The sequence below is a fragment of the Uloborus diversus genome, chromosome 6 (assembly GCF_026930045.1).
Source record: "Uloborus diversus isolate 005 chromosome 6, Udiv.v.3.1, whole genome shotgun sequence".
NCBI classification, from domain to species: Eukaryota; Metazoa; Arthropoda; class Arachnida; order Araneae; family Uloboridae; genus Uloborus; species Uloborus diversus.
Window position 1 is genome coordinate 46,326,724 of NC_072736.1, and position 26,344 is coordinate 46,353,067.

At 32.9% G+C, this 26,344-nt stretch overlaps 1 protein-coding gene across 2 annotated transcripts in view; it reads left to right on the top strand.

Annotated features, from left to right (window-relative positions):
- The window catches only part of LOC129223814 (tyrosine-protein kinase transmembrane receptor ROR2-like), a 264,925-nt gene that overhangs the window by 122,611 nt on the left and 115,970 nt on the right, over positions 1-26,344 (top strand). For both annotated transcript variants that reach the window (XM_054858172.1, XM_054858173.1), the window contains exon 2: positions 14,301-14,388. In XM_054858172.1, the coding sequence (XP_054714147.1) occupies positions 14,301-14,388 (88 nt within the window). The remainder of the gene's footprint in view (positions 1-14,300; positions 14,389-26,344) is intronic.

Here is a 26,344-nt window from a genome sequence, read left to right on the forward strand (position 1 = left end):
AGTGGTCATAGTTAAAAACAGCTGCAAAACCGTTATAAATAACCCTAATATTTGGATAATTCGGTTTTTATAGTTACAAGTATATGCACAAGTATATGCGTGCATACACGAGTATATACGTGTTTTGTGAACATGAGTATACGTTCCTATATATGAGTAGATACATGTATACCTCAGATACATGCATGCACGTGCCTACTCAAGCATATACGTGTATACACGAGTATATAAGAATTTTTACGGGATAACCTATAAGAGTGTATACGTGTCTTCACGAGTATATACGTGTCACGTGTATACATGTGTCACGAGTATATACACATGTAAACGAACATCATATGAGTGTATGCACTTGTATCTCGAGTATATGCGTGCATACCTCCGTATATACGTGTATAATAGACGTATATACGCATATATAAGTGTACATACATACATGAACACGAATACACGAGTTAACTCGTGGTGCGTGTCTGTACATTACTAATCACGTATATACTTGTATATATATAGAAGCATGATTATATACGTATGTATACGTGTAAACACGATTATAAAACGCATATACGTACATTTACTTGAATACACCAGCACATGTATGCATGCACAAGTTTGAACGCTTATATACGTGCATGCCTACAGAGTGAATCCAAACTCTTGAGCGAAAATCTAAGGGGTGTGAGAGGGTAGGATAAGAGGCAAAGAATTATGAGAAACTTCTGGTTGCTGCCCGCGCTACATGCACACAAAGCCAAAAACTGATTAATGCAAAACAGGTCACAAATTTGTTGCACAAAGAATATTTTACCCAAAATTTTAGTTTAAGAAATATTTAGCGGAGTTGTTAAAAGTTATAGCCTGTAGTAGCTCTAATACGTGCATCGCAACAAAGGCACAGCGACTGATGAAAGATTTTCATAAGTCTCGTTATTGCAACAGAGCGTGTTTTGTGATTGCTACGCGTGTATTACAGCTGCATTCCGCAAATTTCATAAATCCCTTTAAAACTTTCTTGAGACCTTAAATATTGTGTTCTTAGCACTTAGCCAAGCATATATGAACCAAATAGAAATCGTAACAAAAAACTCAGAGCAGAAGAATTGGTACAGCGAATGAAGTGTTATCAAGCATATTAGACTATTTAAAAACAGCCCAAGTATCTAATATGGATTTAATTGCAGTAGGATCAGATGGAACAGCAGTCAATACTGGGGTGAAAGGTGGTGTAATAAGACTGTTTGATCTGCATTTAAAGAGGCCGTTGCAGTGGCTCATATGTCAATTGCACGCCAATGAGCTAGTTTTACGCTTTCTGTTACGGCATCTTGATGGAAGCACTACAGGTCCTTTTACATATAATGGTCCTATAGGGAAGCTTCTTGGCACATGTGAGCAGCTTTCAATTGTCAACTTTAAAAAAATCGCTTTTGATTTGCCAACAGTTGATACAGACGAACTTGGCACTGACTAAAAATACTTGTATCAAATATGTCAAGCAATATGTTCAGGAAATTGTTCAACATCACTGTCCACCAAATCACCAGGAAAGCTATCTCATGCTTGGTGGCTTACAACAGCAAACAGAGTACTTCGTTTGTATGTTGGTACAAAAGAGTTATCGCTAGAAATAGGTACTATTGTAGAATACATTATAAAAGTGTATGCAAAAGTTTGGTTTTTGATTAAAACTGAGCCTTCATGCACAGCCGGTGCACAGCATCTTTGGGAAGTTATCCACTACTCAAGATATCTTAGCGATGACCTGAAATCAGTAGTTGACCCTGTTATATAAAGAAATGGTTTTTTTGGTCATCCAGAAAACCTGCTGATAGCCATGATCAACGGCACACGATCCTCAGTAAGGAATTTAGGCTACAGAACAATCCTGAAGATTCGAACTCTTACTAATGAAACTGTTCGTGATTTTGTCATTCCACCTCTAAATTTTCAAGCAAAAGACTATACAGAATTGATAAATTGGCAAAATTGTGTCCTTACAGACCCTCCACTCACCAAACATATACCCAATGCGGAACTTGAGAAAGTAGCTGAAACGGATGACATTATTGAAAGTGAGTTGTGGAATTAATTAACCATGTCATACACAAGCGGTAGAAAGAGCAGTTAGGTTGGTGAAAATTTGAGAACAAAGCAATGTATAAGGTGTAAAACTTCTTTATTACAAAAATCTCCGAGGTAAATTCTTCGTCATTTTCCACTAATATTTCGGAAAAATGAGCGAAGAGCTGCCGTAAAACTGCGACGACGGACTTCTGGTACTTTGATCTTTTATACCTATGTTTTAATCCTAAAGAATTCTATAGTGTTGTTATAGAAAAATAAAGTATAAAAAATGCTTGAATAAAAAAAAAAGGTGTTGAATAAAATTTTTGCTTTAAAACGTCAAGATTTTAAAAATTATGAAAATATTCCAAATTTCACCGGTTGAGCGGAGCTTGAATGTTATTATTATTATTACTTATGAGTAAAGAATCTTACTAGGCAATCATTTTCACTACGGGTGATTAAAAAAATCAAACATGAGAAAGTTTAAAAATAACAAATAAATGTCAATTTTCCCGTATTTGGTGAAATTTCAAGGGACTGGTGAGGGATCTAAATATATTTTGATTGCCAAAAAAAAAAAAAAAAAAATTATATGAGCATTAGATGTCAATACACAACTTTTCCCACCACAGGCAATTAAAAATATTATACATAAGATTTAAAAAAAAAAATTAAAAAATGTCAATTTTTACATATTTGGCCAAACTTTAAGGGGCTTGCGGGGGATCTAAATATATTTTGATTTCCAAAAAATTTTTTATGCGGGCATTTGATGCCAATACACAACTTTTCCCACCACAGGCGTTTTGGATTAAAAAAAAAAGTCAAAATCGACCCACACTAATACATGTATATCATAAGCTTGTATGTAAGTGTCTACTCGAGTACAAATGCGTATATACGTGTCTACCTGTGTGTATAACTGTTCATATATTTAGTTTAAGTCAGTATATACGTGTATAGCCGAATGTATATCTCTATATAAATAAAAAATACTTGGCAGACACTCATATGCATAGTTATTGGTGCATTTCTGTCAATACGTATATATACGTGTCTACACGAGTATATGCGTATGCATACGCATATACTCGTAAATTTAACCCCGTTTACTGTAAAAACAATACATGTTAAGTGAAATTAATATTTAATTAATATCTGCCTTATACTTAAATATTAAGTGACTTTAGAAGATCAATATTTGTTAAGCCTAATATTATGACCACTTTACCCCATCTTACATAAATTGCTCTAAAAAATTATCAAAAAGAAAAAGCTAACTGTTAACGAGTAAGAGTTCTTGAGATATGTAGGAAGCTTCCTGTATAATCCATCTGTTCATAATTCTAACAAACAAAATTTCCCGAGGAAGTTAAAAGAGGTGTTAATATTTTAAAAATTTTCATATTCACCCAAAATATTTTTTTTTAACCACATAACATTTTCCAGTTGTAAAATTTTGTATTCAAAATGTAGTTTCTAATGCCCCTACTCTAAAATAAAATTTTCACATTCATTCGAACATTTATTTAAAAACTATAGCCATTTCTTTGACGTATGACCACTTTACCCCATTGACCACTTTCCCCCACCAGACCCTACAAATGTTAGGAGAATCTCTCCCCTGTTTCAGGGCAAGAGATAAAACTAGTATCACTGTTAGGTGCTGCAATACAGCAGGATTTAGAAAAAAAATTAAAAAAAATCAGCGCGAGCCTACTTAGGATCTGAACTTCAAATACATTTTTCACAAAACTTCAAAAAGTACAATTACATTATCTTGCTTATCACTGCCACAAACTTTTTTTTGCTTCCTTTTATAAAAAATTAAGTATTGTATTCGCAAGCAAATTTTCACTAAAAAATCGACCTTAATCTCCATTTTGCTCACCCCTGAATGAATGTTGAGTTTTTTTTCTACTCGACCTACGTGGATAAGTGTCTAAGAACGTAAAGACACGCGAAATATCCATTTTGACGACTCCCGAGTTAGTTACAACGAGTTTTCTCGTGACGTCTGTATGTACGTATGTATGTATGTATGTGCGTATGTGCGTATGTATGTCTCATAACTCAAGGACGGTACGTCTTAGAAAGTTCAAATTTGGTACGTAGACTCCTAATGGGGTCTAGTTGTGCACCTCCTCTTTTGGTGGCATTCGAGTGTTTTTAAGGTGGTCTTTTGCCCCGTTTTGGGGCGAAATCATTGTTAATTTCAATGTAAACTCAAATGGTGTTACAATTTGGCGACACTTGGCGATATACCGCCAGTCTTTTGATCGCCAAATTTGTCGCAAACTTGGCGACAAATTTGGCGATTTTTTTTAAAAAATTTGGATATAATTTGGCCATTTTTTTGATATTTCGAAAGTAACCTATTGAATCACATTAAAATTATCAATAATGGGAAAATGACATTAAATTGGAATAAAAGAAAGTCATGTGAGGCACACATCAGCTCGTTTTAGATGAGTTTTCAGGAATAATTGAAATTAAAAATAAATAAATAACCATTTAACAATTTAATGCTGTCCCATCCAGAACACTATCATATTAAAATGACATAATTATTAAATGGGATAGATAAATAAAAGTTTCAAAAAACAGAACACTTCCAAATTCAGATGATTTAAAATATAGTTTATATAAACATACAAGTATTTTCCTAAAACAAATGTGTAGCAAACAATTATAACGAAGCTGAATATTTTACTTGCACTTTCAATCATTTTTTTTTTTTTTTTTTGACTAAGCCAATAATAATTACGAAAAGACATAACCATCTGAAAATGAGTTGACAATACCTTCTTTCTCTGCATAACGATGTTTAACTTTTATAATAATTAAAGTGCAAAAGACAGGTGATTTAATTTTTCACCCAAAATGAGCAAAAAATCCCGAATATACAAGACTGTATTTGTAACAAATGGGTATTAATGATTTATTGCTTCGAACAGTACTTAAGCACGAAAAGAAGAATGCGACGGTTTATTAGAAACTTGCTACAAAGGAACAGAAGTGCTAATTAAACAAAACATTCTTTTCTGGATGAAAGCACAAAATTTAAAGAGTTAGGCATTTGACGTAATCTCCAGGCGTTGCATTAATCTTCTGGAAATAGTCGACCTTCCCAACGGCGAAATCAATAACGGTTGCCCGGTTTGGGGTACTTAAGTGATGATGAAATAATTATTGCGAAAGTCAGACTTAATTTGGATGACAGGAAACAAAATGAATATTTACTCGCAGTGGAGTTTGTGCCAAAAGTAGGAAGAAAAATTCGCCGCTTACTGCCGATTTTTCACGGAAATTTCCTCGATGTAAAGTGAATTAAAATTGGCGTAAAAAGGGATTTTTAAATGTTTAAAAGTTAATGAATCTTTGGGAGCTTTGCATGTTATCTTTAATTATGGGATTGCTTAAGTGAATTTTATTGAGAATTAATGAAACTACCAGAGCGAATTTGTAGGGCTAAATACTACTTGTAACATGGAAAAGGATTTCCATAAAGCTCTGTTAAAAAATAAATCAATAAAGGGAAGTAAAAAAAATCTATATTTTCCAGCTACCCATATGGTTAGGAATCTTGGTTCGAAGTTTTAGATCTGAAATCCAATTAGCTTTAGAAATACAGGGTGTACAAAAAGTCATTGACACATTTTGAAAATTCATAGAAATGCATCAAATTGACGTATTAATATGGGGCTTGCGCCATATCATAGGTTCAAGTATTTTTTATAACATCGTAAAAAAAGAAAGAAAGCAAAAATAGGAAATAGAAGAAAGTGGAACTATAGGTAATTTACTTTAACGGTTGTATCGTCAGAGTAGAAAAATAAATTCATACTACATACTTCTTAGTAAGAAAAATTAAATTCCTACTTTGACGATACAACCCTTAATGTAAATTACTAACAGTTATGTTTTTTATTTTTCCTTTCTCTTTTCTATTTTTCCTTCTTTTTTACGATGTTACAATAAAATTATTGAACCTATGAAGTATTATGGCACAAACCGCACATTGATACGGTAATTTCTTGCATTTCTATGAATTTTTAAAACGTGTCAAGTACTTTTTTACGTCCTGTATTTGAAGTTTCAGGAACCATGTCAGCGAAATTACGTGACAGCTGAGAATGGGGGGGGGGGGGGGGTGAGTATCTATACAGTGAAAGAACATGTTAATTTTAAGAAGAAAACTATATTAAGTCAAAATGGTATTTTCTTACTGTTGGAGGCTTTATTGCAAATTGGAAATTAGACATTATTAAACTAGAACATTACGATAGTATTGGTTTTATCAAGGTACCCAAATTGGGAAGAGGATCTTAAAACTGACTGCGCCATTTTTTAGGTGGTAAGGGGGATTTTATGGGCATTCCTTCCTTTTTGGTTTGCTCGAACCCTTGGTCCTTGGTTGGGTCTCTGAGTTGTTGGGGGTGGGAGGGGGGGGGGTTGCGCCATTTCTCTTGAAGAGATAGGTACACCTAAGTTCATATCATTACAATCTCAATTTTCTTGGAAGTTTTTCTTTCTGTCGATTAAAGCATTTTTTATTTTCTAAGGTCTTTTTTTTCTGTTTAAGATCAAGTCTTGAATTTTTTGTAAGATATTTAAATCTATGTACGCGGCAAAAGTTAGTATGGATTTAGGTCGAGCATGTATAGTTTTTTTTCTAAATTCAAGTTAGTATTTATAGAATTTTCATGTTTTTTTTTTTTTTTGTTTCCAAAGCTTTTATGTTTCTAAAAATGTAATAAACTTCATAAAAGGTATTAATATTAATAATGGTTCTACAAACTGACCTATTTTCAATAAATAAATGGATTGCTGAAAGCAATCCATTAATTATAGCTTATGTTTCAGCTTTTAAAGAAAAGGTTAGGGTTAGGAAAGAATACTGGGTAATAACCTTTAACTACCGTAGAATGTTCGTACTGCTTTATTTATCTTTAAAATGTATAATAAATATTTGGCAAGTAAATCGTCATTTCTGGAAACGCCGATTTATATGAAAAACGTAATACAGATTCATTTTCGGTATATGTTGCAAGTAATTTTTTTTTAGTTTTGCTCAGTTGAAATTACCTACTTCTTGTTTTTCTGTGTCAAATTAAAAAATGTATATTTCTTAAACAGAAAAACATTTTTACAAGATTTGACAATATTTTATAAAGGACTGTAAAGCATTTGTCGTTTCTTTTTTTTAGCAAAACCGCAATAATGCCAAATGGTTTAACAGTAAATTGACCTCCTCTACCTTAAAATATTTTAGCAGTTTCAAAATTTGCTATGATAGCATCAGCGTGAAGATCCAGCAGAAAAATCACAGCTTTTAAAACACTCTTCTACTGCTAGATGACTCAAATGTATCACAACCGTGTTATTTTTTTTAGTCTATAAAATATTTATTTCATTGCCTTCATCTATATTCCGTCAATGTCCCTCTCTCTCTTTTGTCTTTTCTGTAAACCTTCTAACACCTTATCTAAAATTAGACCCTCCTGCGTTCATCTACATATCTTTCCAAGTAATCTCTATTCCAACAGCAAACAAACTCAACTGCTTAGGCTCTATTCTCTCTACTAACATAGGTTGTTATTCCGTCCACATACGAGAAACTTATTCTATTTTATTTTTCCTTATATATATATATATATCTTATTTTCATTTCTCCCTTCCAAGAAAATACACAGTTCTATCGATACGAAATAAATAAATAAATAAAAAACCGAAACAGATTAGCAGCAATGTCACGAACAGTTCGGAAGATGATTTTGATATCGAACAAGAAGTAAAAAAAAAAAAGAAACTCTCCCACTGCCCCTTTCCACTTCGTTTTTTCCCTAAACTATCGAACAAGACGTGGGGGTGGGATTAAGGGGATTGGGAGTTATACTTTTTTTCAGCTTTGTTAGAAGATGTGGGTCTTTAGACCCCACCTAGCAATCAATGATGGCTTAAACTCCCTTGTGGCTGCATTTTCAAAATAACGAATTTATAAGAGCTATGACAATTTTGTTTTTTATTTATTTGCCCATGAGCAATGTTTCGCCGTTCTCTACTGAAAGTATTTGGTGATTTAATATTGTACTGTAACATTAGAGACTTTATTTTACAAGAAGTTTCCAGTTCGTTGTAACTTTACTGTTTTTTTACTAACATTTAAACAAAGACAGTTTAATTTTGTTTAATCGTAAATTTTATTTTGAAAGTCATTATGCATAAGACTATCTTTTTTTAAGTCCTTTTCATAAATATGTTTTGCGTAGCATTTTATTCGGCTTTAATTAATAAATGTCTCAAAAAAAATATTTTTTGAACTGTACAGGAGTCAGAGTCGAAAGCTCTAAAACTCTAGAAGTCGGATTCTGAAGCAGTGGCAAATCTTAGTGTTTGAATTCATTTCATTTTTGATGAAGTCATATATATCTCCTCCTTTCGCCAATGTTGGGTCTACGAGAGATTGTATTTGGAGTTTTATTATTATCCTTTAGAGAAATTTTGAATTGTTCAAATACTACCCTTTGAATAACTGCGACAAAAAAAAAAAACAAAAAAAAAATTTCAATGCATCTTTTTCATTAAGAGCATGAAGCAAATTGGTCTTTAAGTTCGATCTGCATGCTTGACTTAAATTTCCCCGTACACGTCAATGTTAATTTTTTTAACTGTTCAAAATGTAGCAAAACATTTATTCAAATCAAAAAGTGAAATTTCGGAATGAGGTGTTTTCATCGAGATCTTTCTAACAAAGAAAGATAAAAATTGTTCAAATCGTTCTATTCACTCAAAAGCTCAAAGGAAGGGGGGTAGACAGACAGACCGATTATAGATAAACCGACACACATTTTCGAATCTCAAAACCCTACTCACTAAATTATTAACAAATTATTTTATTTTTCATAAATTTTTCTTTTTCCTTTTTTAGCGATATTTTTGAGATGCAGTAAACTATCTTTCATGTTTTTTATTTTATTTCTTTCACTTTTTCGGAAAAGAAGGCTGAAAAAAAATATTACCTTACAACAAATAAGAAACTACAATTTAAGGAGCTTAATGTACATTTCACAAAAGAAAGCACGATTTATGTTTTCGGAAGCTTAAAAATTACCCACATAAAGGATCGTGGAACCTTTTATAAATGATGTCTAATTATATTGATGTTATATGCGGTTTGAAACATGATAAAAAAATAAATTCCGACATAAAAACACCAAAAATAATCCAAAAATTCCCCACTAAACTTCACCTCTACATCTACTCTCCCAATCTACCGTTCTTGCTTCTTTAAAATATGGAGGCGCCCCGCAACCAGCAAAACAAACGAGGCTTCAATTTGCCGCACTTGCGCTAACACGTCTGCCATTTTGATAGTAAGGAAAAGTGTACGTGAGGTGCCGTTAAGTGCGGCCGTTATCCGAGAGAACTAGCTAAACAAATTTAAAATTGCATCGCCCTGATAGCGGAGAACTCCATTACTGGGCCCAACGCCGGAAATGCATTATTGAATCATTAATGAGGCCTCCGTTAATCTTGTTAACGCAACAAGCCTCCCATTCCGTGGTCTTCTTGGTGGAGGATGGCCGGATTGCAACATCTACCACGAGGAGATTGTTCTGGGAGGGATTACTTTGATTTACTTATGCCCAGAGATAAAGCGACGAATGTTTGAGCCTTGTTTATAGGAATTCAAGAATTAGGCCGGCTGTGTGTCTTGGGGATTCAGGGCAGTTAAAACAAATTGTTTTTAAGGAAAAAACTGCTAATTGATGCTGGAGAGCAGTTTCGAAGCAGGGATTTTAAAAAGATAATACGGGATTGAATATTAGATGGAACGGAAAATGTTTAGGGGGAAAATTTTTATTTTTTTACTAGAAGAAATGAGGCTTATACCTGCTTTAAAGTTTAAAATTAATGAACTCAAAAGCAATTGATATAGTTATGTACCAATGGTAATTAAGGCTGGAACTTGTGGGAACTTAGCTCTTGAACTTTCAATAATTAATTGTTTGTGGATTTTAGTAAATTAGATGGCATTGATGATATTTACGTGTAAAAAAGACCTCAATAAGTTTTCCGTGATTTTCCCGAATACGTTCGGAGCTCTATTTCATGAAAATTACATTTTATAGAATTTCCAAGTAAATTTTTGAAAACTTCAACATTGCTGCATTTAAAAAAAAAAAAAAAAAAAAATGGTTCATAGGTTTCGTGTGTTTTCAGTGCTTTTGGACTCTGAAACAATTATAAAATATAGTAAAAAACCCTGGGAATTTTTTGCCCATGAACTCCAGAAACTAGTAAAACTGATTGTTAGAATATAAATGTGAAACAAAATTTTAACCATTTTGTATATCGTTTGCTTAAAGTTCATTAGTGCAATAATTTTAAATTCGATTTTGTTTCCACATTTTCAGTATTTCTAAAGTAATCATATTTTTCTACTAATTTATTTTTCAAAACATTTTGCTAAGAATATTTATGTTATTGTATTAGTGAGTTTTTTGTTCTCATTTGATGTAGCTCGGTGTAATTAAAAATACTAGATTATTGGTTTGTAATGATTTTTTTTACTACTCTCAAACATGTGAATAGATTTCTTACAATCTTATTCAGCATTTTAATAATAGTTTTCAGCTCTTTCGTATTAAAGTATTTAATATCTCACTTTGTAAGGCCACTTGAACTTCGGCGATATACGTAACCATATATTAACTTTACAATTGAAAGAGTAACTGTTGGGAACAACTAGAAATTTTATAATTCCTGTAAAAAAAAATCATTAATTGCAACATGAATTTCAGACATGTGTTTCGAGCTTATAAATATTCTTTTTTTCGGTGTAGTGAGATTAAAGATTTAAAAAAAAAAAAAAAAAACTGTTGTCGGATGTCTATTCCACCAAAATTTCACTGAAACATCATTCAATTTTGGTTTAAATTGCTCGAGGGTAAAACTCAACCAGCTCGCATTGCACAATTAGAGTTTTTGTCTTCTCATAAAACATTGCTTTTAACTTCAGCTCTAATGTAAACATATAAAAAGCACCGAAACCCGTATTATTTAAGATATTGTTTAAACAAAAGTTACCAACTTGATTTTTACAATTCTGTGTCAAATGTATTTCTAAAAACATTGGTCTTAAATTGATCATCTCTTCAACATCAAGGATAAGACATAAAGCCTGTTCCGGCTACCCCTGATCAACCAACCGGAGCGTTGGTTTGCCCTCGATCTTGGCAGCCCCTAGGTGTGTAGTTCATCAGCCTTTTTGGTAGTCAGTTGTCGTCTTTTCGTACCACATGTCACTTCCATTTATTCTGTCACTCTATTATTTTGTATTTGATGTCATATACAAGTATCTTCACGTCTTTACGTATGTATTCATTAGTTAGTCTGTCATTTCTTAGGCTTTAAATTGATATCAACATAAAGTAAGAACCAAAACACCATCTTTATGTTTCGTTTAAGATTGTTTTCAGAATAAAAGTTAACAGTACATTTATTTCACTAAGGCTGTATCTTTTTCAAACCATCACTTTCAATTCAAACTTTTTGAGGAACTAATAACAGAAATATATGCAGATAAACAATTGATTCCTATATCAGCTTTAAAACCAAGTCAGATTAAAAACCAAGTATACCCTCTTTGTCCCCATTAAAAATCTTCTAAAAACAAATTTAAACAGCAAGCCGATTGTTTAGATGTTCATAGGTTTCACATATGTGCTCATTGCACCGTTAACAGTTCTACCTTAAGCCACCTTGAAGGAAAACAAAATCCTTCTTAGATTACGCGATTGCTCCGCGAGATGGAAGAAAAACAAAACATGAAGGAAAAAATGGAATCAATAGATTAAATTTCTGAGGGTTTAAATAACTACCCCAAAACAAAGCCATTACGCCGGAACCATCCTCACTGAGCCCTTCAGAAAAAACTCCGCCGTAAAAACTATTGATCAATTCTTCATTTTATTTTCGCTTTTGTATTCCTCGTTTTTTGCTTCATCAAGGCGCTAGTTTATCGGGGCGCTATGTTGATAACGCCCTTTTCAGTCACGATAGCATCTATAGAGCTAAGTTCATTTTCCTCTAAAGCTTAATATCCTATTTTTCTTGATTATTTTTTCCGTTATATTTGTTGCTGCGTTGTTCCAACAGGCTCCTTTATTTTTTAAAACTTGATTTTTCCTCTTCGGCAAGTGCATATATTTATATTAGTTTCAACAGCTGTTAACGGTTTATTGATCAGTTGTTCTTGTAGCAATCAATGTGCGGTTAAGGTCTGCTCTGGGAAGGTGGTAAAAGGTTTTATAATGCTCAATCGTGTTTCTGTTTATCTGAGAGCGATAAAATGTTGCAATTTTTCTCGAAGTATTTCGGGACTAAAATTGCCCGAACTCCGAATGTTTCATAAAATTTAAGGAAAGATTTATCTCTATCATAAAATGAATTAGCCCAAAATAATAAACTTTTTACCAAATAATAAATCAATAAATATAAATAATACATAAAGAATTTTTTTTTTTAATGTTATCAAAATGATCAGAAAGAATCAAAAGAGTGGAATCATAATGATGCGACTACACTGTAATTGGATACAGTTAGGGAGTTATATTATAAATATTTGCGTGTAATTAAGAAAACTACCAAAAATAATTGCATAAAAATATTACAAGATTGCTCTCCATCATATTTTTTACAAAGACATGTACTATACAAGATTGTACATACAAAATGTACGTAGAAGCACGTGACTGGACAAATTAATCGTTAAGTAGTTTCACTGCGCAGTCAAAAAAAAAAAAAAAAACTTTCAAAATGTTTGTAAAACATTTTTTTGCCAATTCCTTATGCTAAATCACCCACCTGAATCCAAATTATGACCATCATATCTCCCTCATTACGCCCCCCCCCCCCAACTTTTTTGGAAATGAGTCCCCAAAATATTTTCAGTGTTCCACATTTTCATGGCCATTATTTTTATTTGAAGGGGAAAGGAGTATTATATTAAACATATACATTTTTCTAAGGAGCAATATAAGTAAGAAAATTTTAAAAGAACAAACGTTTGGATGCAAGTTAGGATAATCATTGTGGCATTCCCCCCTTAAAATAATAATCTAAAACGACCTCTTTGTTCTAGAGATTTTTTTTTAAATAAAAATATTTATTTAAACTTTTCGGTGTGAAACAAGAGTAGCGAACTCACTCTTATGAATCTCATGTCCATAAAATTTCACGTTGTATGAAAATTCTTCAAAAAATCTGTTAAACAACGCAAGCTGCATACGAGGCGCACATCTGATCGTCTCGATAAAGAATCTTCCCTTATTATTTATCTTTATTTAAGTTACATTAACAGGTTTAGTTAAGATTAAAAATGAATTAATTGTGCTCATAATAACATTAATAAATAGTAATTATTCTGAGGATTCAGCAACCACATTGTTTATCACTTCTTGATATGATGATTAATGATGGGGATTTTTTCATCCCCAGAAATACAAATATAGGTACATAAATACTGTATTATAATGATATATTAATGTGACTCGCATGCAACATGAGGTATTTCCAAGTTTTCTTATTTTTTATTTTTAATTCAGGATCTGAATTTTTTTGGGACATGGGGCTCATAGGAATGTGTTTGTACTCTGGTTTTTCATCGAAAAATAAGCGAAAAAAAAATTATACAAACTACTAGAAAAAAAGATCGATTTTGAAGATCTTAAAAATATTATCTCGGGAAATACCCCCATGTTTCTCCCCAATATGCTACAAATGATCTGATTTTTTTTATAATGTCTCACTTCTCCAGCTTCCAAAAGAACTTTTGTGGTCATTACAGTACTCTCCTCCCCGCTAAATAAAAGTAATGGTTATGAAACTAATAAAAACTGGGAAAAAAGGGAGGAGGGTGTGTGTCATTTCTAAAGGTGAAAGTAGGGGGGGGGGGTTCATTTTTAGAATTAGGGGTTCATTTGAACTAAGAGTCAGCAAAAATGGTGTCCAAAGTTTAAATTTTTTTTCCACGCATTGTTTTTAGTGCTGCATAAAAATCTTGACGCATTAATTTTTTTTTAATGCTCCGGGTGCGATCTTTCTAAGCAAAGTTTATTCCGAAATTTTTAAGTAGCAATTTTTTTCTGCCATCTTTTTTATTTGCTGATCATTTGATTTTGTAAACTGTGTTCATATTAAATCTCATATTCGAATTTCTCTCATAGATGATAATCTTCCATCCAAAAGTGCTGTCCCAGTCCTAGAGAAAATGGTAGATTTTGGAGAATCAACACGTGAAATAACATTTAATGAGTAAGTAAACACTTTTGTCTACGTTATTTAATGTTTTGAGCTTCATGTTCTATTAGTTTTAAATGATTGATAATTCGTACGATAAGCGACTGAAATCGAAATATATACTAATATTGTCTATTATCTTTTTCACGTAAGGTTGATTGGGATATGTGGACATCTTTTTTAGAAGAGATTTTTTTTTGCCTTTTATTTATTTATTTTTTAAGGACCAAAGTTTTGAAGGAAAAAAAAAACTGTTTGACTTATTTTATTTTCGAATTGTGGAACCTTGATAACTCGACACCCCAAGGGGAACATGAAAACATGTCAACTGAAGTGGATGTCAGCTTTTGGAGGTTTCATGAATTTAGTTCCTAATGATTTTCTGTATCACTTACATACAAATGTTTAACATTCCCATTAAGAAAAATAACTCCAGTAAAAAAAATTTTCTTTTGTTTTTTTGAAAAGTACATAAAAAAATCCCTTTTTATTTGAATACCTCATGCGGAATATAAATCCATATTTTTCTTTTGAAGAGATAAAAGCTTCTTGTCAGTCAAGTTTGTTAAAGATAAAAAGTCCTCATCACACTTGTTTGAAAAACAAGTCATGGTACCTTCTTCCTCTGGTAGACATCCCTAGGTATATTTATCCTACCCTTCCCCTAGCCTTTTTGAATTGCTCTAACAGCATATTTTACTGACTGACTCCCCTGGATAAAAGATGGAATTTTTTCAAAGAACCTCCCAGAAAAGGAATGACTGACAAAGAAATTGCAGCGTAAATTTCTGAGGAAAAGTCAACATGAAGGATTGTCCGTATTAAAAATTAGACTGGAATTGCAATTGGATGCCGACTTATAGGGGAATCCTGCAAATGTATGTCGAGTTGGAGAGGCTTTCGCCCTTTAAAATTGGCATTGGACCATCTATAAGAAAAAATAAATGTCGAGTTACCGGGATAGTCGAGTTATCAGCGTGTCGAGTAGTCAAAGTTTCCAATTAAGATAAAATTTTAAAAATATTTTTTTTTCCGGAAGAACATGCTTAAAAACATAGGATCTAACCATTTTTTAAATAATTTGTTTAAGTTTAATATTTAAAAAAAAATACTTAAATCGGTGCGCTTTCATTATTTACGCTTCTGTCCGATGACATCACAAATGATGAAATGCCATTCTGTGTTGTCATTCACGGTCCAAAATATTTAATTCGTATCGTTACTCACGTATGTACAGTGGCTCCCAAAAGTGTTCGTACACCTTGAAATTTTGCAGTAAAACCAAATTAACGCAAAACTGAATTCGAATATTAAGTCCAATTTTTTTTTCACACCATCCCTCTGCTGTTTTGAATAAAACCCAGTAGTTTTTTTTCAAAATATTGCCAGATTTTATTTTTGAAATTTGTCAAAAAACGAATAGATGGAGAAAAGATATGCCACAAAAGTCATCGTACACTGAAATATTTTCGAATAAATTCATAATTAAAATTATCATATGTGAGTTTTTCATTATTTTTGCATTGTAATGATACTATAAAGTCATTTGCCTTTAATTTTTTGTGTATTTATTACCTAATATTCTGCTTATTATTTTTTAAATGGCAGGTATGCGTAGAAAACAACAAACACGATTCGAAATTTGATTTTTTTCCCTCACAGTAGCCGTAAATTGGTTTGAAATGTCTCTAAATTGGTTAATTTATGCCATTCTATAATGAAGTGCTTGATAAAATGCTTTAAAGACAAGAATCGGATCGAAAACAAGGTAAGAAAAGGTCAACTGGCAAAGTTAACAAAGCGTAATCGGAGGTTTACAGTTAAAAAAAAACATGAAAAATGCACATTTCAGAACTGAAAAAGTTTCTGCAGAATTGAATGAAAAATTTTACGTTTAATTTTTACCTAAAATTGTTTGCCAAGGTTTCTGATTAGCTGGACTAATTGGGATCTCTTCCCGCAGAAATTTTCCTGTTCGTGTGAAAAACATTAAGCTTTACGCTTTCTGTCGTAAAATCAATGATAAAGAAGCTCAAAACGTTTTGGAACAACGTCTTACTTATAGATGAAAATAAATTCAACATTTTGTGTTAAATTGTTGTATAATTGTAAATGGAAGAAAAAGAATGAGGAATTTAATCTTAAGAACTTATTTAGATCAGTTAATCAGGACGGTGAAAGTGTTCTTGTGTGACTGTGCATCTCAGCATCAGGACTTGGAAATTTGGAATTTTTTTGGTGAAATAATGAATTATGCTGTTTATTTAAATATTTTAAAAAACAATTTTAAACTATTAGCCCAAAATTTGGTAATCGGAAACAACTTTGTTTTTTATCAAGATAACGATAAGAAGCACACGTTCGCGTTTGGTGCCTCAAAATTTGTCCTTAAGCTTAGAAATATTTCCTCAAATCGCCAGATTTAAACTTTATGGAACATATTTGGAGATATCTGGTGGCTAGATAACGAAAATACTCCATTGAAGCGAAAAGCGAACTAGAAACAGTAAGACTCGTAGTGCGGCTTAACACTTACTCAGAAATTGCACACACAAAAAAAAAAAGAAAAAGAAAGAAAAGAAAAAACAATGAAATCTATTCCCAGACGTTTAAAAGCTGTTGTTACTGCATGATATTTTACTAAATAATAATTTAGTAAAATGTTCGATTATTTACTAATTTTTTGACATTTTTTTTCAAAGTGTACGAAGGACTTTTGTGTGATAAATTTCCGGCACTTTTTGGTTTTTGATTTAAAAAAAAAATAAGTTTTAATGTTTTATTAAATATTTTCATGTAGTTTTGTTGAAAATAGATCATAGATCTTATAATAAAATACTTATTCCGAAATATTAATTCTAACCAATGGATAAGGGCCTATTTCATTGAAAGTCGTAGGTGTACGAACACTTTTGGGAGCCACTGTATGTATTGGCCACGATATGGTTAATCGCAAGCGTAGAGCGTAATTGTAATTCGCTTCTTGATTATCATAACGTGGAAATGCGGAAGAAAGACACGCCATAGTGCATCATTTGTGACGTCATAAAGACCACGCCTTGTTTGAAAAATCGGACATTTAAAAAAAATTAATGTTGGGATAATGAAAGTATTTTCTGTGTCCTTTTTTTTTACTCATTCTACCAATTTCAGTGACTAAAAGTAGTACTTTTGACTGAAGAAAACAACCCCATCTTAAAAAGAAGGAATAAAAACCTCATACATATTTCAGTTTTTTTCTTTTTTTCTTGAGGGAGTGGGGGACCTATATATCTCAGTGTTGGGAGGTTGGTTTGCCCGGCCAAAACCTACCCTTTTTGAGAAGAAATAGCATGGATGATGAATAAATTGCATTAGGCTTTAATTTTCGTACAGGCTACATACAACCATTGAAACTAGTATGTTGTGGCCATCACGAAACTTTCTTCTATATATATATATTTTTTTCTGATCCCTCCCTATGCTTAATGAGGAAGCAATATTCCCAACAAAAACAAAATTACACATGCAAAAACTTGACGACCATCCCAATGTCTGAATTATTGCAAAAGCAAAGCAAAGAGCGAAAATTGAAAATTATTTTAAAAGCCTTGCTTGAATTAATTACAAATATTTTATTTGTTAACAAACATAAGATGGTAACAGTTAAAAATTTTAAATCATTGAGATAATATTTCCGATCATTTCCATACAATTAAAATCACGAGAAATACGCAGACGACAATCTATTACGATTTATCTTTCTTATTGTTGCATTAATAAAGCTATTTTTATTCGCAAAAAAAAAATAATAATTTGAATTTTGAAATTTTGAATTCAAATTACGTTTTTTGCAATCACGACAGGACCCTACTCATTGGAGTTAATCTTTCTAGAAACGGCTCCTGTGCCCCCCAAGCCTGCCTCTCCTTCTGCGCAGTTACGTGTGCATAGTTGTGTGTGTGTAGGCTTGTGTGTGTGCGTAAACCTGTGTGTATGCACGTAGGCGGGTGCGTAGTGTATGTGTGTGAGCGTGCGTGTGTGTAGGACATGGACGCCTCCGACTAGGAGAAGCGGATAGCTCAGGACCGAGGGACAGCCGCGCCTGTAGGACGGCGGGCGGTGGTCCCATGGTTCAAGCTGAAAAAGGAACCGTAACATCAAGGACGGTCAAATGAAAGCAATAAGCAATCGTGATTGCTCAAAAAAAAATCAACACCTCTTGGAACGATTGGCGTCAAAATTGAACCGAAGCCTGTTTACATATGGATTCACATATATTCCAAATTTCTCAACCAGAACGTAGCATTACTTCTTGAGATAGGGCACTCACAATGGAAAAAAAGAACGGGTGATTGCGCTACCCCCCCTTTTTAGCTGTTGACACCAAAATAAAATCAGCTCTTATACCCACTAAGGGCTACTTGCCGATAAATTTTTCTATCATTCCGTTCATTATTTCTTGAGATACAGCAGTCACAATTGACGACAAAAAAACGTTCTATAGCTCAACCCCCGTTTGAGTTATTGACACCAAAATTGAATCAGCCCCTGTTCCTGTTTATGGCAACACTTGGACCAAATTTTGTTTGATTCCGCCAGTTACTTCCTGAGGAATAGCAAGCACACGCAACTCAAAAAACGTCCCATTGGTCCACCCCCTTGGAGGAATTCGCTCCCAAAAACCAATGGGCAAAAGTTCACATAGCGGCACATATGTGTACCAAATTTCGTCCGATTTCATGCGGTAGTTTTTGCTGTAGAGCGGCCACAAAAAACTGGTCACACACAGACGTGACACACATACACACACAGACAGACATTTTCCAAAAATAGTCGAAATGGACTCAGTACACCTCAAAACGTTCGAATCCGTCAAAATTCGAAATTCGAAAATTTGCACGAATCCAATACTTTCTTCTATATATTAGATACAGAAGAAAGTAAAAACATAGTCCTGGCCATAAGGCCAAGTGAAACATGGCCTTCTATAAGGGCATTTTTGACCAATATATTAAGCAGTTAAAGTTAACGAAAATGTACTGCAAATTGTTTTCCAAACTTGATTTGTTTTAGAGGTAACCGAGATTTTCCAGTAATGTTAATGCTTCCAAGCATCTCTCAAAAATAAATATGAACTCTCTATTAAATGCAAATAAATCTCAATTTCCCTCGTCAATATCCTACTTACATTTTATTTATCCTAAACCTTGTACTTCATTTAGAGAGAGCATGCGTTGTCGGATTTTCTCAATCAATTAAGAAATAGAAAAATTTTCTTATCCTTTAGTAACCATTCGTAACAAAATGGACGAATTAATGCAATTAGTACATTTGAAAAAAAAAAGTCATTTAAAAGTCATTATGTTTTTGCTTTTACACTTCTACAAAAAAAAATACACTAATTAACTTTTTTTTTGTTCCACACCTTCAAATTTGCAAACCTTTTGTTTTTACGTGAAATTAAGTAATTAAAGGCAGATCTTACTTCTTAACAAAAGAAGAGTTGGAGCCCTATACTGCCGTGAGCTGATAAAGACCAGTAGGATAGAGCGGAGCACGTTTACGCAGTACCCTTCTTTCAAAATTAATTATAACTGGAGAGCCAACACTTATAACAGATTGATGCTACTCCCTAGCAAATATCCTCCTAAGTTTTCCAGTATTAGTTAAACTTCGGTCTAGCATGCAGAAATAGTAATCTGTTTTCTACCAAGTCAAGTAAATTTTGAGTTGACCGTTTTGAAGGTTACTGTGAATAAATACTGCATACTTTAAAAGAACAAATATATAAAAGTTAGCAGAATTTTATTATTTTTTGAAAATTGTATTTGTATGAACTGAAATGTTTTAAACTTTTTTGCACGTTAAAAATAAATCCAAACTTCGAGACGTGTCAAGTTTACGCATTGACGTTTGAGCACTTTTACGCACGTTCTTACTGTGTCTTACTTCTATACGTGCCTTTACGCTTTTTTTTGCTCCAAACTGTCCCAAAACCTTTTAGTATTTTCAGGCTTTTTAGTTTTGAAAATCACCATTTAATTTTTAATAGAGGTACAAATTCGTATCTTATACCTTACAATTATATAGTGCAGTCTTCATGCCCTTTCTGCTTTTAATTTATACACTATTCAGTCTGTAATAAATTTGCTTTATTTTAACGATGGTAAGACATTATGTTCCAAACATTATCAGAACCACGTTAGGTGTCAAAATACGTGTCCCGTGTTCGGGGCACATTCGTGCAGCCGACTTGGCCTCAAAAATAATTTCTTTAACGGTTAAAAACGCAAACTGAGCAACAGCCGAATATACCAATTTTGACTACATTAACTGCTTTATAAAACAGCTACGTCTAGAATTTCCTAAGTTAAAACATGAAATTTAGAAAATTCATTGAAAAAAATCTGCGTAAACGTGCCCTGGCCTGCCCTAACTGCAAAATTTTCTTTTTTCCTTTTTTTTTCCCTTGCATTTTTTGTCATCTATTATACGTTAGCTTTATTGTACAAGCTTGCTCATTTGTTTTTCGCTGGAAAAAAAAAACGGCGAAAAAGCCGTCAAATTCCAACATTTCACTAATGTTATTATTGAATCTGAAACGAGGTTCTTCAAATATCTCGAAAACTCATTTCTGCAGATACTGCCGTTTACCGGGTCACATCAGTCTTCGGTACTTATTTTACTATGTAAATTATCTGAATGATGTTTAATGCGTAAAAAGCACTTACAGTTCAGAAGAACTTCAGAAGATGAGTTCATGTGAAATCTCCAAAAATTTAAGCTCTGGAGAAAAATGCTCCAGAAATTTTAAACATTCTTTACTTGTTTTATGATTAATTATCAGAATCGCTCTAGAAAATATATTTCACTGAGCACATTTGTTGTTTTAATGTAATGCTGATAAAAACTTTATTTAAGTAGACAACCTTTTTCATTCAAAATATTAGGACGGCAAATGAAGTCAAAATTATACTTAAGGACTAATGTCAGTACCTAAGATCTACAAGGAACATTATTTTCGAAATGATTGCTTAGGTCGAACGATATCGTATAGTTGCCCCCTTTGACAGCATAAGTTATAGGTTTTCCATTTATGTGTGTCTATTGGCTTCTTTGTGCATTTGCTAGTAACACATATCGTTCACCAGCGACAAGTGCAGCACATCTCAAAAACTTTAAAAAAAAAAAAAAATAGTGGTTGATATGAAATCGAAATTTAAAGCACCTTCTTGCCACAAACTGGTACAAAAGTAGTTTATGTAAGTAGTTCATCCCTGCAACAAAAGGTTTTCTTTTCTTTCACTTTAAATAGCTAGGAATAAGCTATAAATTTCGGAAATAAGTTCACGATTTGTGTGCATTTTTTTTTCTATTTTCGTGAAAGTATCACTTATTTTTACGAAGATATGAGCATTGCTTTTAAGTTACAAATTTTAATTTGAAGGTTTTCGGCTCATAACACGCACATTTTTCCGTCATTCCTTACTAAATTTTCGTAAGATTTGACAGCATACAAGAGAAACATAATAATAAATTTTGAAATTAAAGTAATGAAAATTTAATGAAATATGAATGTTTAAAGGCAATTATATTTTCACTGTGTATGCAAGAACTACAGCAATTTATGAAATTCATAATTTTAAACCCAAAAAGATCCCTCAAATCATTAAAAAAAATCCAGTCCAATATCTTAAAAATTTAGAAAGGTTTCAACGATCTGATGAGCGAATTTCAATAATTCTTGGACAAGCGATGAATTGCGAGGGGTCGTTAGCAAGTTATCTGTTTTTTTTTTCCGAATCAAACTGAATGATAGCAGACAAGTGTTGCAATTTGAGAACCACCCTTTACGAACCCCATTTGCAGCAATAGTGAGGATAGCACGCAGTAAGCATCGTCATGTGTTCTAGAGAAGCATATTCGGAATGGTGTTTTTTTGATTACTACTCGGCAAGAATTTCGCGTTTGAATCCTATAAAGTCGACATGAACCTGCTTCAGACAGAAAAAAATTGTAATTAGGTATCAAACTGTAGATCCGCTGGTACTGCAATGAAAAAAAATGTATGCAAGACAGTTACAACGCAACAAAATATGACATTTGTGAATGCGTGCATATACGAATCTCCGAAGTTCTTAACACTAAAAAACACTACTGGCTATAGATTTTTCGACAAGAATGTAAGAAAATTTGCGGAAAGTAATCTTCCAAACGTGAATAGTTTTAATAGCAGAACAGGATCATGTCTGCTAAGTTGGAGTCGAATGCAAAACTCTTATAATACTAATTAAAAAAAAAAAATCACCATTTTGAATATGCTCCTCCACGGCGATGAGTTCACGCCATGCGATTGCTACTAATGTAAATGGCACACATATTGCTAGTTGTCGATACCACTTCCACCACCGCATCCCCACCACAATTTACACATCGCCCTCTCCAAGCACGGGAAGCTAAAATGCCCGACCCTGTAGTATTTTTAAAGAAAAAAATGGTTTAATCTATTGTTGTCAGTTAAATAGAATTCAAGCCTAACTAGTAGGCGTAGAACCAACTCAAACATTTCAAGTTATATTACTAACTTACTACGGATATTTAGCGGAAATATTTAAAAAAAATCTTATTATTTTGACTAAAGTGAGTTAGAAATAGAAAATAACTTGCGGCTTATTGGTTAAACAGTTTTTTGGTAACTCTGCTCATTTCTGATCTTGTGACTAAATTTCTTTTAAACGTCATCTTTTTGTTGATATAATAAAACTTCTTTAAAAACTCCCCTTTCCGTAACTGACCTTTAATTTCAATATTTTCCCCCCAAAAGTGCAATATTTTGTCAAATGTACATAATTTAAACTATCTGTTTTTTCCCTTCTAGAAAGAGAAACAAAACTATGTTCTAGATGCCTAAATGCGGCTCACGATTAGTTGGTTTGTAGAAATAATAGAGGGTGTTAGGGAAGTAAAATATTCTTAAAGTTCGGAAACAAGGTTCGGTTTTGCGTTCAGTTTACTTATGAACAATAAAACTGCTCACATGTAAACCGAAGTTGCCTAAATGAGAGGCACATCGCCTAGAGCTCACCCACCGTAATGTCATTTTATGACTTTCGTCCGACTAATTTAAATATTTACGTCCCAAACCACCGAAACGTAAGAGCTCTGATCGTAGTTTAACGCAAAGAAAAATCTCTGGGGGGTTCAAATCATTCTCTCAAAGACACAGGAAAGTGAATCCTAACGAATCACTTTTCTTTGAAGATGTAAAATAAGAGGGGAAGTAAACAATGCCTCTTCAAACTTTTCCATTCATTTCGCTATCATTTCGAAGTTCTTGCAAAGGGGGTGCTGCAAATAAGAACGCAGAAACAGAAGGCCCTAGGCTTAATGAACTGTGATCGTAGCTAGCGAGAAATTCGCCCACTTCGGCGGAAAAGTTTTCGTTTTCGTTAGGGTTTGCACCGAATGCTAATTTGTGATTTGTAGTCAAAAACCTTTTATGAATAGTTGGTAAGAATGGGGCAGATTATTTGGATGTTTGGAATTTTGACTTGATTTAGTAGCTTATTGAAACTTTCTTGAATTTGATTTGTAGAAAATTTGGTCCCACTAGCAGTGGTGGAGGGCTAGAATAATTTGCATTTTGGTGGTAAGATCTTAACTTTTGCATTCGGTGGTACTCAATGCGAAACCACGTGCTAGTATGCAATTATAAACTGTTCCAAGCAAGTTAAAATTTTTTGAAATACATTAATAGTATTGCATATCAGAACATTTATGAATTTAAAACTAAGTTAAATTAAAAATAATCGAAAAAACTTTGCGCTACAATATGAATAAAGTGAAAAACCAAAGTAGAAAAAGAACAAAATCTCAAGAATATGCAGCATATAGCTGGTTCAAGATTACAATGAAGCCTCTTCATTATTCAAAAAACTTTTTTTGATTTTACTCAAACTACCTAAAAGAACTTTTTGAAGCGATAACTTCTTATGGGAGGGTAAACCTATTTGTGACATAACGCGCGTAACGCCGCATTTCTCGTCTGGCATTCGTTTCGTTTGCGCATACAACAGAAGCGCGCATGGTAGGTGAAATTTTTGTTTGTTTCTTTTTTTTTTGTTTCTTTAAGTGACAGTAGAAAAAGTAATGAAACTAACAGAAGATGGATGATCGTCGCAAGATAAAGCAATCTCCTAACGATAGGTGAGATGAATAATTGCATAAATATTGTCACTCCAAATATAGAATAACATGTTAGTAATGCTACAAGCTTTAATACGGCTACACAAAACGATATTGGTGAAATGTGTATAGTGGAATGTCTCAATGAAGCAAAGCAACAAATTATTATTGCCAACATATATATAACTCTAAACAAAAGTATTTCAAGTACTATTCAATTTGTTCATAAACAGCTTTTAAATTATACACAAGAAGGTTCTGCTTTAGTTAATGAAGTTTATTATACAATTCCTTCAATTTTAATCGGATACTTTAATGTTAATTTTGCTTCTGATCGAGTTAAAAATTTAGTATCGTTTCTACAATTCAAATTACAATTACAAATGATTAATAAGCCAGAAGAAGTCACTACAATCATGGAACTGTACTTGATGCAGTCTTTGCAAGATTTTTAGATAACATATAATGCAAAAATTTCGTTGCTTATTATAGATACCATAAGCCAATTGTTACTTTCAACGGATTAAATAATGATACTGATTTAATCCTATAAAAGGATTTATGTATAATATATATAATCACCTTTATATAATCACTTCTACTGAGCGTCCCGTGACGCACATTTTTTTTTTTTTTAATTTACCAATTGAAACTCTAAATTTCACCAAGTGATTAAAAAGTAACAAATAAATAGGGGAGGGCGGGCCTTCGGCATAAAAGCAGGTAGGCCTTCGTATGCTCCCCCCTATAGTGTGTAAACGGCGATGCATACGTATGTCGTGTTTGCATGAAACCCCCCCCCCCCCCCCCGAGTTTTAATTAGTCCCAGCGAAGCAGTAGTGAAGCGGCTTGGGGCAACCATGATAAAAGTAAAAAAAAAAAAAAAAAAAGAAGTTTTGTAACTTGTGATCAGTTGAAGACGAGCTTATGCTTTTGATTGTCAATGATATTACGTTATTCTGACGCCATCCACCAACAAACTACGATGGTCATTTTGTTTGTTTCGTTTTTAGATTTAAGGTTATAATTATTGAAATAAAAAACGTGCCTTCCGGTAAAGCGGATAGGTTAAATCTGGTATAGGATTTAATCATATATTTATTTATAATTTCTTGACTCGAGTGCTGACTTAGATTTTCTATTTCAATAGGATAAGCATAACTTTTATTTTTTAGGATAGCAATTAATTAGTCTAATCAGTTTTTTCTTTATGTTTTATAAACAAATGTGCTGACTTTAATTTGGATAAGTACAACTTCTAATGTATATATTTTTATAGTGGCAGGTAGCTAGTCAATCATTTTAATCATTTCTAACTTCATATTTGACTTGCAAATGTACCAAATCGCAGTTAGTTAAACTTACCCGCTTTGGGCTCTCTGGTAGGGCAAAGCAGGTTTTTTAAATGTTTGTAAAGTTTGATATCAAATAAATAAATATTGGGTTTGAAATAATACAAAAATCACTTTTTATTTTAAAGTTCAAGAACCCTGTTAGGAACTAAAACCGAAATTGTTGCAATAAAAATCCAAAACTACAAATTTCGTGCGTTCTTCGAAAACTTACGTGCTTTTGGCCACCCTTCCCTACTCGATTGTATGCACTTACGCTGCTAACGAAAAGCAACATTAGATATCATCAAAAAAAGATTTAAAAGAATACTAAATACAATATCACAATACTTTCTCCAAATTTTTCAAATCATGTACCAAAATTTGCCGAAAAAGAACATTTTCTGGGAGTTAACTGCAACCTCTCGTAACCTCCCGTCTTTCTTGCACCATTACACAATAAACTCGGTTTT